At 59.0% G+C, this 13,008-nt stretch overlaps 1 protein-coding gene across 2 annotated transcripts; it reads right to left on the bottom strand.

The window, feature by feature from the left end:
• Positions 1 to 17: 17 nt before the first annotated feature.
• SYVN1 (synoviolin 1) lies at positions 18 to 10,998 on the bottom strand. 2 transcript variants are annotated; one of them, XM_064437526.1, is made up of 16 exons: positions 10,895 to 10,998; positions 9,228 to 9,373; positions 8,659 to 8,751; positions 7,066 to 7,218; positions 6,928 to 6,976; positions 6,201 to 6,304; positions 5,962 to 6,088; positions 4,342 to 4,441; positions 4,205 to 4,270; positions 3,687 to 3,803; positions 3,343 to 3,494; positions 2,881 to 3,018; positions 2,668 to 2,781; positions 2,411 to 2,597; positions 2,161 to 2,261; positions 18 to 1,849 (listed from the first exon to the last, which is right to left on the bottom strand). In XM_064437526.1, the coding sequence occupies exons 2-16, from the start codon at positions 9,357 to 9,359 to the stop codon at positions 1,689 to 1,691; spliced, it is 1,794 nt and encodes a 597-aa protein (XP_064293596.1). In that variant the 5' UTR covers positions 9,360 to 9,373; positions 10,895 to 10,998; the 3' UTR covers positions 18 to 1,688. The 2 variants fall into 2 exon arrangements, with proteins under 2 accessions (XP_064293596.1, XP_064293595.1); XM_064437525.1 differs by having other exon boundaries at positions 2,668 to 3,018.
• Positions 10,999 to 13,008: the final 2,010 nt, after the last annotated feature.

Here is a 13,008-nt window from a genome sequence, read left to right on the forward strand (position 1 = left end):
ATGGAAGAGCACCGAGCTTTACTGCAACCTTTATTCCATTGTATTTACAATTAAGCTATTAAAAAATTATACATTATTTACAAATTAAATAATTCCTCCAACGCCACCCAAAAAGGGAAAGGAAGTGGTTTTTGGGGTGAAAGGAAGCGGGTTTTGGGTCAAATGTCCCCAGTCTGGTCACCTGCGTGTCTTAGTTCCCGCCCTGTGGTTTTCACCCCAAAACAAAGGAAATTTTGAGGAATACATTAAAAAAAAAAAACAGGGGGAAGGGGAAAAAAAAAAAAGCCAAAGTCCAAAGAGAACCAGCCCTAAAGAGTCATTATTTTGGCTCAAAATGTTCGAAAAGAAAAAAAAAAAGCAAAAAAGATGAAAAATCAACTCCCCGAAGTGGCTCCTCGGCCTTCTCCCATCATCGCTTTGGGATTGTGAAATTCCTTGCTAATTCGGTCAAATTTTGGGCAACAAAACCCAAAAATTTAAGGGTAAGTTGAAGAAAACCAGCCTCGTTACCGAAAATAACCATTCCCGCCCAAAGAAAGTTAAAAAACCAAAACCGCCCGCCGCCAGCTCCTCGCCCCACGCCGTCCTCGCCGCCACCGGTTCGGGTGCAAGAAAAAAAAGAAATAAAGCCCTCCAAAAATACCGTTTTCCACCCCAAAACGCTCCGGTTGCCGCCGTCTCCGAACGCGGTTTTCTTTTTTCTTGATATATATTTTTTTTTTTTCCCTGAGATTATTTTGGGCTCCTCGAAGCCCTTTTCGGTTCAAAGAGGCACTGAAGAGTCGCAGCGTCCCTGGAGCGGAGAAGAAACGCGGGGGAGGAGGCGGCGGCGGCGCCGGAGGTTTTTTAACCGGCGGTGCTTTGCCGGAGCCGGCGAAGGGAACGTGGTGAAAATTTGGCGTTCGGGAGGTGGAAGGTGACGAAAACAGCAAAAAAAATAGAAACACGGAAGAAAAAAAAAACCCACCTCCCGGCACCGTTGGCGCAGCGAAACCAGTTAAGAACCAGTTTGGGCGCACGGCGGTGCTGGTTAGGGACTGGTCGGGGTCAGGCGGAGGATTCGGGGGTTTATTGAGTCGCCGCGCGGTGCGGGGGAGGCGCCGATGGGCTTCGGGGCGGGGTGTTTCGGGGCGGGGGACGAGGGGTTAATACTGTTAATGAGCTCGTTTGCTAATGAGGGGGAGGGGCCACCCCAAAGAATGGGCGATTTTGAGCAATTTCAAGCGGCGCCGGCTCTCGATCACCGTCGCCGCGCTCAACCCTCCCGTCTGTAACTACCGCCCCAAAACGGGCGCGGTTACCCCCAAAACGGGCGCGGTTACCCCCAAAACGGGCGCGGTTACCCCCAAAACATGCAACCGCCGGCTCTGAAACCACGTGCCGGATTCCTGGCTCGCTGGAGAGGTAGAATTGGGGTGAAAAGAGGGAAAAACGGGGCAAAACGGAGGAAACGGGGTCAAGGAACGCGGCCGTTTGCCGCGGCGAAGGGCCAGCAACGGTTACAAGGTGCCAACGGGTGTAGCCGGGAACCGGTTTTGCTTCCGGATGGGGATTTTGGTGGAAAACTGTGGGGAGGGGCCAAAAAAAAAAGGCAGAAAAAGAGTCGCCGTCGCACTCACGGTTCCGGAAACGCCGAAAACGAGGCGTCGGCGCCCCCAAAACGGCGCCCGCGGCACAACCGGGGGGCGTCAGTGCGAGTTCGCCGGCGGCGACGCCAGTTTCTGTAGCCGGCGGCGACGCAGTTCCGCCGTGTCGGGTTCGTCCAGCGAGGACAAGCCTTCGCCGCCGTCCTCTTCCTCATCTTCCTCCTCGGTGGTGAAGCCTTCGGCGCCCGCCGGCGCGGTGGGATCTGGGAAAGGGGGGGAAGCACCGGTTTAGCGCTCGGTAAACTCGGTTTTTACCACGCGCCAGGCTCAGGATTGGTGTTTTGCCGGGAGAGGGGGCTTTAACTGGGGGGGGGTTCACAGACGCCGGCGCTACAGGCGGCCAATTAACACCAGACTTAATGACCGCGGTAATTAGCCGGTGACGGAGAAATTCTAATTAGATGGTTATAAAAGGGTACGGGGGTGGTTTCGGGGAGCAGTTAAACCCCCCCAGGACCCCCGTTTCTCCCCACCACAACGGTCTCCCCCCACCCCCCGTAGCTTCCCCACGCACCGGCGGGCGCCGAAAAGCTGCCGGGGGAGCGGAGGAGGGCGGGTTCCTCGGCGGGGGTCTCGCGGGCGGAGGGGGGCCGGGGAGCCGCGGGCCGGGGCAACCTGGGGAGACAAAATCAAGATAATAAAATCAAGTTTGGGGCGATTTCGGGGAGTTTTTGGGTAGGGCGCGGCTTTGCCGTAACCGAATCGCGCCCGTTCGCTCTTGACGCCCCCAAAATCGCCCCTTTTTCCCCCCCCGGCGACGCTACCCGATGGTGGCCAGGACCGTCAGGTATTGGTTGATCTGCACCATGGCGGCGTCGAGGAGGGTGTGGATGTTCTGTAGACACTGTAACCGCGCTTCCAGGTTTTGCCGATCGTGGCCCTCCATGGCTCGAAGTTCTTCTTCCGTCAAGCCGGCAAAGCCGGCCGGCGGCACCGGCATCGGCGGGAAGCCTGCGGTGAGAAAAGGGGTGAGCCCCAAGGGGTGAACCCCCCAAAAATCCTTCCCCCGCCCCTCGCTTACCGAAGAGGGGCGGCCACGGCATTCCCATCCACGGCGGCGGGAAAGGAAGACCCGGCACCGTCCCCGCCGCGGCGGCTTCCGAGCCGGCGTTGGCGGCGTCACCGGGCCTGGCGGCTGCGGCGATAGGAGGGGCGTGAGGGGGCGGCGGGGGAGGAGGAGGAGGGAGCCCCGATTCGGCAGCGCCGACCCCTCGGACTGCGGGAGAACACTCACCCGGAGCGGCGCCGGAGCTCGGCGCGGGGTTTTCGGCGCCGGTGGGTGGTTGAACGCCGGGAACGGGCGGGAAGGGACCAACCGGCGGCCAGAAGGGAAACATTCCCGGGGGGAAGGGGGGGAGGATTCCCTGGGGAACTGCAGAGGGAGAAGGGGGCGGTGAGAGACCCCCCCAACACCCAAATTTCCTCCACCGCAGCCAGACGGAACACGCCGAGGCACCGCTTTGGTGCCACGTAACCGGGTTTAACCGCCCCGGCAGGAGTTTCCCCGAACACGCGCCGGCACAGGCGGATACGCCGCCAGCTCGCGCCGCCGCCTGTGCGGGCTTGACCCCCCAACCCTCTTCTCCGGCTGTTTATTCCTCCAGCGCCGCGGAAAACCACCCCGGCAAAGCTTAACCGGCGCGGTGACGCCCGTCCCACCGCGGAGGGGTGATATCGGGGCGTGAAGGAGACTCACAGTTGGGGGGTTGGGGAACTTGGGGGGTCTGGGGCGGCGGCGGGGCTTGCTCCGGCGGCTCGGGAGGCGGCTGTGCCGGGAGGGAAGCCCGGAGAACGTCCATGCGGCACGTGGGACACGTCTGCTGGCGCTGGAACCACGACCGCAGGCAGCTGGAGGGGAGAAGGACGCCGTTAATCGCACGGTAACGTCGCGTCGGGGGACAAAGACCCCCCCTCCAAAACATCTCGCACGCCCCCCCGAGATCCCAACCGCCGAGCGGGGCTGTTATTTCACCGCCTCCTCACCAAAAATACCACAAAACCCACCGAAATGAAGGGGACAGGGAGGGTTTCCTCACCCACCTGGTGTGGAAGATGTGGTTGCAAGGCAAACGCTTGGCGCCCGTCACCATCTCCTCGCGGCAGATGATGCAGACGTTGTCCATGGCCTGCAGCTCTTCCGGCGTGGCGTCGGGGTAGCTGCGCGGCGAGGAGAGCTCGGTGAACGCCGGGGCCGGGGGAAACACGGGAAAAACGGGAAAAAACGACCCTTCCCACCATTTTAGAGGGGTTCGAGGGGGACATGGGAAGCCAACGGGGCTCTTAGGTCCTCCCCAGCGCCAGCCAACCCTCACTCCTCGCCGTTATCCGCCAGATTTTTGGTTAAATTAAGGTATTTGGCAGGAGGAACTTGAGATACCCCCAACCCATCACCCTACGGGGACCTTCCGGCCTCTTCCCCGTACGGCAAATGAGGCGTTTTTCCTCAAATTTGGGTGTTTTTAAGGTGGATCCCACCTCAAAAGCAACCACCGAGGAGACGCCAACGGAGCTCAGGGCACCGGGGGAGGGGCGAAAGCCGCGTTCCCCGCGTCACTCACAGCGTGTTCATGTTGCGGATGGCCCGGCGGGACATGATGGCGTCCGTCACCGCTTTCTTAAACTGCCTGGGAGAAGACAAGGAACCGGTGGGATCAAGCCGGCGCCGGCGCCGGAGGCCGCGCCCAAGTCAACTCACCTCATCGCCAGGTACATGGGGCGGATGGCGAAGAGCGGGAAGGTGTGGACTTTGATCATGATGGTCATGAAGGCCATGTAGAGGAGGACTTTGATGAAGCCTGCGGGGAAAAAACATACATCAGGGTCTTGTTGTTGGCCAACCGCAGGTCGGTTGAGGTGGGATGGGACCTCCAAGGTCAACTGGTCCTGTTCTGGGACAACCGCAGGTCAACTGAGGTGGGATGGGACCTCCAAGGTCAACCGGTCCCATCTTGTGGGACAACCACAGGTCGGCTGAGGTGGGATGGGACCTCCAAGGTCAACCGGTCCCATCTTCTTGGGCAACCGGAAGTCAGCTGAGGTGGGATGGGACCTCCAAGGTCAACCGGTCCCATCTTGTGGGACAACCAGAGGTCGGCTGAGGTGGGATGGGACCTCCAAGGTCAACCAGTCCCATCTTCTTGGGCAACCGGAAGTCAGCTGAGGTGGGATGGGACCTCCAAGGTCAACCGGTCCCATCTTCTTGGACAACCAGAGGTCAGTTGAGGTGCGATAGGACCTCCAAGGTCAACCGGTCCCATCTTGTGGGACAACCAGAGGTCAGCTGAGGTGGGATGGGACCTCCAAGGTCAACCGGTCCCATCTTGTGGGACAACCGGAAGTCAGTTGAGGTGGGATGGGACCTCCAAGGTCAATGGGTCCCATCTTCTTGGACAACCGCAGGTCCGCTGAGGTGGGATAAGACCTCCAAGGTCAATGGGTCCCATCTTGTGGGACAACCAGAGGTCGGCTGAGGTGGGATGGGACCTCCAAGGTCAATGGGTCCCATCTTCTTGGGCAACCGGAAGTCAGCTGAGGTGGGATGGGACCTCCAAGGTCAACTGTTCCGACCATCTGGTGACGTAGGTCACCAAGAGCTGCTTCTTGACGACAACAACCCAAAAGCTTTTGTGCATCTCCATGGACGGAGACGCCACCACCTCCCTGAGCAGCCAGTCCCAGCTGTCTCAGCCTCTCCGGTCCCTTCACCGTCCTGGTGGCCCTTCGGTGGACGTTCTCCTGTGCGTCCCATTCTCTCTCGAACCGAGGAGCCCAGAAGCGGACTCAGGTCTCCAAGCGTGACCTCGCCACCCCTGATCACCTCCCTCAACCTGCTGACAACCCTTCCAGGGCACCGTCGGCCTTCGTGGTTGACTCGTGGTCAACCTGGCGTCCGCCCAAACCCCCAGTCGAACCATCGCCCGGCGTACGCTCGTGCCGGGGGTTGTTGGACTTGGCCCATCCCTTGGTTGAACCTCGTGAGGTGCTTCTTGGACCGTTTCTCCAGCTGGAAAAGGTCCCTCTGGCCGGTGGCGTGACCCTGGGGCGCATCAGCCGACCGCTCCTCGTTTGGTGTCGCCAGCAAAGCGGCCGAGGGAACGTTCTGCCCTGTCATCCAGGTGGTTAATGACGAAGGATCAGGCCTTCGGGTGCTGCTGGGCACCTCCTAGACCTCATGTCTTCATCGATCGATGGCTAATTAAGCTCCGTAACGACGTATCAAGGTTTATCGGGCCATGCCCAGATGGGAAACACCCCCCCAAACCCCAAAATTGGGTGGGATGAGAATAAAACAGGGGAAAAAAAGAGGACAAGGTACCCGTGAAGAGCTCCGTGTACAGCATGTAGACGGCTTTGCTGTCCCAAGGGTTCTCGTTCTGCAGGTCGATGGAGTGCAGGACGTACTTGATGAAGATGGTGAGCACCATGGTCATGAGGATGGCGTACTGCGGGGAGGAAGAGCGCGGTAGGGCGTGAGGACCCACCCGAGGAACCGTTTGTCCGTCCCGGGGACGGACGCGGGGGTTTGTCCGTCCCCAAGAGGAAGGTATCTCCTACCTCGAAGCCGAAGACGAGCTGGACAGAGGCCCCTCGCGTGAGGATGCTGTGGTACGCGTGGTTAACGAAGAGGAAATCCAGGATTCCCAGGAGGAACATCAGGGCTGCGGCGGGGGAGAGGCATCGGGATGAGGGGGTAACGAGGAAAGGAGATAACGAGCCTCGACAGAGTGGGAGACCCCCGAAAAGTAAAGCTCCGAGGGTCACACCCCAAAATTTGTCCCACCAGAAGAGCGGGACCCTCGAGGCCCATCGGTCCCAGGGCGGGGCTAAACGGCTCTGCGCTAACGAAGGGTGAATTCACGCATCCCAGTAACGAGGCCGTCGCGTTTGAAGCCCCCTCGGCTTCGAGCCACGTCTCACGTCCTCGTGTCTCACTAAAAACCCCCCGAATTCCTTCAAAACGTGATTTTTTACATCACTAAATTTCCTCTTCCGGACGCAGGAATGTATTTTGCCACAGATCCGGCCTTGTATTTTTCCCACCCGGCAAAACGGGCGCTCGTTAAACTCCCACCAACCCCCACCCTCGGTAACGAGGCCGCCCCGATAAGGTTTATCGAGCGCCGATGGTCGCACGCTTGGCTGCACCGGGTTCTTCCCCGGCCGTATGCAAACGCGGCGCCAAAATTATCTTTCCTGACCAGCTGTCGGCAACGCGCCAAACGGCAAAGCGCCCGCGGCCGGGCAGGATCCGGCCCAGAGATGAGAAAAGCGAGATACTCACAGACGATACGGAAATGGAAGAGCCAAGAAATGTTGGGACTCCTTTCCATCTGCAATAGGGGTGGAGAAAGGGTTGAGGTTTTCCCCCCCCCTAAAAAAAGGCTTTTTTACACCCGTTTTCTCACCACCCGGCACTCACAAAGTCCACCCGGTCTTCAGCCAACCAGTGGAAGCACTTGAGGAAGAGGAGGAGGGTGAAAAGGGCGACGAAGCGAGGGCTGAAGTCGTCCCTGAAGACGGTGAAGGCCAGGCAGGTCTCCGTCACGGCGTACCACGATCGCTCGAGTAGGTGCTGCGGGAGAGAGGGAGAGAGAGGTGAGGGGTGGGGGGGCTTCCCCCAACCTTCCCCCCCACATTTCTGAACCTAAAATGGTGCCCAAGGCTTCACAGGGTTCAAGATCCCCCCCCAGGTGGCAGCAAAGGTCTCTCAGGTTTCAAAATCCACCCCCTAAATTGTGCCAAATGTCTCTCAGGGTTGAAAATCCTCCCCCTCAAATGAAGCCACAACTCTGGGGGTTCAAAATCACCCCAAAAATGGTGCCCAAACCCTCATGGTTTTTAAAATCCTGCCCCCCGAATGGCACCAAAAGCCTCCCGGTATTCAAAAATCACCCCCCAAAACGGCACCAAAGGCTTCTCGAGGGTCAAAATTCCCCTCCTCCAACAGCACCAAAACCTCTTGGGATTCAAAATACGCCCCAAAATTGAACCAATGGACTCTGGGGGTTCAAAAGGCCCCCCAAATGGTGCCCAAGCCCTCTCAAGTTTCACAGTCCCCCCCAAAATGGCACCAAAGGCCTCTCGGGGTCTAAAATCTTCCCCCAAAATGGCACCAAAGGCTTCTCGGGGTCTAAAATCCCCCCCAAAATGGCACCAAAGGCTTCTCGGGGTCCAGAATCCCCCCCAAAATGGCACCAAAGGCTTCTCGGGGTCCAGAATCCCCCCCAAAATGGCACCAAAGGCTTCTCGGGGTCTAAAATCCCCCCCAAAATGGCACCAAAGGCTTCTCGGGGTCCAAAATCTTCCCCCAAAATGGCACCAAAGGCCTCTCGGGGTCCAGAATCTTCCCCCAAAATGGCACCAAAAGCCTCTCGGGGTCTAGAATCCCCCCCCAAAATGGCACCAAAGGCTTCTCGGGGTCTAAAATCCCCCCCCAAAATGGCACCAAAAGCCTCTCAGGGTCCGAAATCCCCCCCAAAATGGCACCAAAAGCCTCTCAGTGTCCAGAATCCCCCCCAAAATAGCACCAAAGGCCTCTCGGGGTCCAAAATCTTCCCCCAAAATGGCACCAAAGGCTTCTCGGGGTCTAAAATCCCCCCCCAAAATGGCACCAAAGGCCTCTCAGGGTCCGAAATCCCCCCCAAAATGGCACCAAAGGCTTCTTGGGGTCCAAAATCTTCCCCCAAAATGGCACCAAAGGCTTCTCAGGGTCCAAAATCCCCCCCCAAAATGGCACCAAAGGCCTCTCAGGGTCCGAAATCCCCCCCAAAATGGCACCAAAGGCCTCTCAGCGTCCAAAATTCTCTGCCAAAATAGCACCAAAGGCTTCTCGGGGTCCAAAATCCCCCCCAAAATGGCACCAAAAGCTTCTCAGGGTCCAAAATCCCTCCCCCAACCCCTCAGTACCCGCACATCCCTGTGGGCTTTAACCCCCCCGCAACAGCACCGCCACCAGCGCCAGATCTGCCCATCCCCGGCACCGAATTTAAACCGTCCCCGTGGCGTCGCTCACCTCCATCTCCGCCGCCCGCAGCTGCCCGAAAAACACCTTGCCCATAAATTTCCCCAGAAGAAAAACCAACACGAAGGCTTGGATGTAGAGAACCTGCGGAGGGGGAAAACGTGGAGGGGAAGGAGGCGATGGGGAAGAAGCCGCAGCGTAGCCAAAACTCGTTCCGGTGACAAGCGGATGCAGGGGAGGGTTTGGTGCCGCGAATTCGGGTCCCAGGGGACGGGAGAGATGGCGGTCGGGTGCCCGCTTGGCCCCAACCCCATTTTGGGGCTGCCCGAGGGCTCCCGTGCAGGCAGGAGGCGGCGGCGGCATCTTCCCACCCTCCCCACGTGCCCGTCGGCGCCGCGGCAGCGCTTGGCGCAGGCGGTCGCTCTCCCCCAGGGGTTCCCCGGTGTTTTTGGTGAGCGCCATTAAACCAAAAACGACCCGTTTCGGTGACCAAAAGCAGAAGTGAACCGCGAGGAGATCTCCCACCCCACCCCCAACGCCCCGCTGTGAAGCCAAGAGGCTCGTTTCCCCGTCCCGCCCCCGCGGATTAATTACCCGCCGCTAATTAACCGGGTACTTACGGCCATGCTGGGGCTGGATTTGGTGAGATAAACCACGGTGGGGTAGAACTGGTGCTTCAGGTAATAGGCGTGAGCCACCACGGCTGTCGTCAGCGCCAGGCTCCCCGCCATCACCACCGCCGTGTAGAGCATCTCCCCGGCTCGGCCTGCCCGATGAAAAAACCATTAAATTGTGGTAAAAAAAGGATTTTTCCTAAAAAATCCCCATCATTTAGTGTAAAATTGGGGCTTAAAGAGCCGCCCTCGCGTCTTCAGGGCACGGTTAAGCCCCTTTTTGGGGTCATTTCTGAGCCTGACAAGGAAATGAGACCCTAAAATGTAATAACATTGCGAGGAGTTGATATTTTTTAACCCACTAACGATTCCAATAGGTCATGAAAAATGCTCAGTTTGAAACGGAGCCATTCTGCCCCAAAAAACCACATGCGGAGCCCCTGCGGCCCCCCACAAACCCACACGCGGAGCCCCTGCGGCCCCCCCAAAAACCACACGCGGAGCCCCTGCGGCCCCCCCAAAAACCACACGCGGAGCCCCTGCGGCCCCCCCAAAAACCACACGCGGAGCCCCTGCGGCCCCCCCAAAAACCACACGCGGAGCCCCTGCGGCCCCCCCAAAAACCACACGCGGAGCCCCTGCGGCCCCCCCAAAAACCAGAGCCTCCCCCTGCAAAACACTCCCAGCAGTGCCACCAGCCCGTGTCCTACGTATTCAGCGTCGCTGGCTGCTGCATCCCCACATTCCTCCTTCCCCGTCCCCAAATGCCACCTCCTCACCCCCCCAATCACAGCACCCTCTACCCATCCCCTCTCCTCCCCCTCCCCACCCCCTCAGGCGACAGTCAGCCCCCCCCAACACCCCCCTGCCCCACTTGGTACCCCCAAATCCCCTCCCCACACCACAGAGATGCCCAAGCCTCTGTATCCCCCCTCCAGGGGCCCCCAATGTCCCCACATCCCCCCCAATCACTCCAGGTGCCCCCCCATCTCCCTGTTCCTACCCACTGCCCCAGGTGCCCCCCATAGCTCTCCATGGGTCCCCAATATCTCCACATCCGCCCTCCCTGCCCTCTGGGTACCCCCCCATGTCCTTGTCCCGCCCCCCCAACCCCTCCAGGTGCCTCCCACATCGCCCCCAATCTTTCAAGTGCCTCCCTATCTCTCAGTTCCCCCACACTGCCCCAGGTTCCCCCCAGAGCTCTCCATGGGTCCCCAATAACCCCAAGCGTCCCCCCAGCCCTCCAGGTACCCCCCATGTCCCTGTTCCCCACCACTGCCCCATGTCCATCCCCCATAAGCCCTCCAGGTGCCCCTCCATGACCCTGTACTCCCCTACTGCCCCAGGTGCCCCCCACATCCCCTACAAGTCCCCAGATGTCCCCCCATGTCCCTCCCCCAGCCCCCCAGGTACCCCCCCACGTCCTCCCCAGGACCCCAGGTGTCCCCCAGGTGCACCCCACGTCCCTCAAAGACCTCCAGGTGTCCCCCCCCCACGGCCCCGTACACTCCCACACCCGGACCCCTCCCATCACGACCCCTCCTCCACCAGAGACCCAACATGTCACCGCTCCCCCCACGCCCCCCCCGCTCACTCCAGTTACCCCCCACCCCGCACGGGTGCCCCCCGCCCCTTAAGACCGGGTACCACGTCCCCCCGCCCCCCACACTCACTCGGATCGAGCCCCGCCGCCGCCGTTACCCCCCCCCTCCGCCTCAGACCGCTCCTCTACCGGAAGCGTCTCAGCGCGCGACACCTCACTTCCGCCAGGGCTGCACCACTCGCTGCCCGAGGAGGGGGGAACCCACGGGGGTCGCTTCCCTTCTGCTCCCCCCCCACCCCGCTCCCCATAACAGCTCCTCCCGAGGAAAATGCGAAGGGTCCCACTCCTCCGCCTGTCCCCGAGCGCGGCGGGGGACATCACCCCACGAACCCCCCAAACCCTCTGGGCTTCCCCCCCCATCCGCGCCCGCACTTGGTACAGTCCGTGCCGTCCCGCAGCCGTAGCTCGGGTGGGCGGGAACGCCAAGGGTCCCGTGTCTCGCTCTTATTGGCCAGCGGCCGCGGCGCTCGGCCAATCAGGAAAAAAAAGAACCTCCGCGGGGCGGGGCTTAACCGGCAGCTGTTGCTAGAGGGGGCGGCGGGGCGGCGATGAGTTGCGTTCGGCCTCAGCTCTCCCCGCCTCGCTCTCACAGCGCGGCCTTGGCCGGGGAACCCTCCTCCCCACACGTCGCCCCCTTCGCGGCCTGGCTGTAAGCCCCCGCTGCCCCTCAGCCACCAAAATTGGGCTAGATTTGCCTTTTTTTCCCTTTTTTCATACCTCACGTCACACTCGAAGGGTTTGTGTCCCTTCTAGGTGCTTCACAGACCTTTTCCCGCCTTTATTTTCCTCAAAAAAAACCCCCTAATTCAGTCACCCTGCCCCACGGGGGAGGTGTAAGGTACACTGAGCCTCCAGCCCACCTCACCCTTCACACTTGCCCCGCCCCCTCCCGGCACCTAGCCTATCAGCGACGCTTCCCCGCTACTTCGCGCCTGTGATTGGCTAGCTTCACACACCGTCCCACCTTCCCGCCTTTGACAGGCGGCGGGGGGGTGGGGCCTCTTCCTTCTCTGCCTTCTGATTGGCTGGCGTCGCAGGCGCGCCGCCTATAAAAGACGACGGCCGCCCGAGGGGTGGAGTTAATTTGGCTCCTCCCCCGCGCGTGCCCCTTCTCGTGCGTGCTGCTCAGGTGAGAGGGAAAAGGCGGGAAGAGCGGCCGGGCCTGGCGGGGCGTCGCCGTTGCTCTCTGAGGTGATTTCTTTGCTTTCCCTCATTTCTGTCGGGGGAAAAGGCGGTGCTGTGAGGTAAAATTGCTCCCTTCCACCCTGTTTGCTTGAGGGGAGATGGAGCCTTGGTGTCGTGAGGTGAAAACAGCCCTGTAAGTCCTTTGATTTTCCCTTTTCTTCTTGATATGTGAGGGAACAGTGTATCTCATCCACTGTGGCGAGGGAGGTGGGTTTTTAGGGGAACCTGGAGGGGAGATTTCAGGCTTTAAGGCTCTGTTGTCCCCATGTACCATGCCCTTTTAAACCTGCTTTAGGGTGAAAGGAGAGGAGATGAGTGTAGCCCTTTTAAGTGTTTTTCTGTTTGCTTGGAAAATCCTCTGAGGAGGGAGAGAGAGGAGAATTATACCCCACTTACCTCACTGAAGCCAAATTTGTGTCTGCTGAGCACAGGTGAACTGCTTTGAACAGGTGTGTGCGCTAACTTGAGGGTAAAATACTCTTTTTTTTATAATCTGGTGATTTTTGAGGAAACCACCCCAATGCCTTCGTGTCCTAAGGAGGTGGTGAGCTGTGCCTTGGCGGCTGGGTGATGATAATCCTACTGAAGTGCCTTGAAATGATCAATAGAAAAGGATTTTATTATTTTCCAGTTAGTTTTCAGGGTGGTTGTTGAGCAGCTGTGGATGTGAGATGTGTCCCTTCTCCCTGTGGGGCTGGTTGGTTTGAGGTTGGGGGCTGGGGAGTGGTAATAAAACCTGCAAAACCCAGGTGTGGTGTGACTTGTAATTGTAGATAAGTGTGGTTTTATTTTTGGGAGAGTGATTCTGTTAGCTTTATTAGTCCTTTGACTTAGACAAGAACAATTCTTAACTGTAAATTGCTTTATTTATTGGGATTTTTACCTTTTTCAGCATCTGACCCCCATAACAGGTATAAAATCCTACAAATACCTCAAGGATGGGCACTCCCATGGTTAAAGTAGCTTTTATTTTAAGCTGGCAGCTTTTATTTTAACCTG

Source organism: Phalacrocorax carbo, chromosome 32 (genome assembly GCF_963921805.1).
Source record: "Phalacrocorax carbo chromosome 32, bPhaCar2.1, whole genome shotgun sequence".
NCBI classification, from domain to species: domain Eukaryota; kingdom Metazoa; phylum Chordata; class Aves; order Suliformes; family Phalacrocoracidae; genus Phalacrocorax; species Phalacrocorax carbo.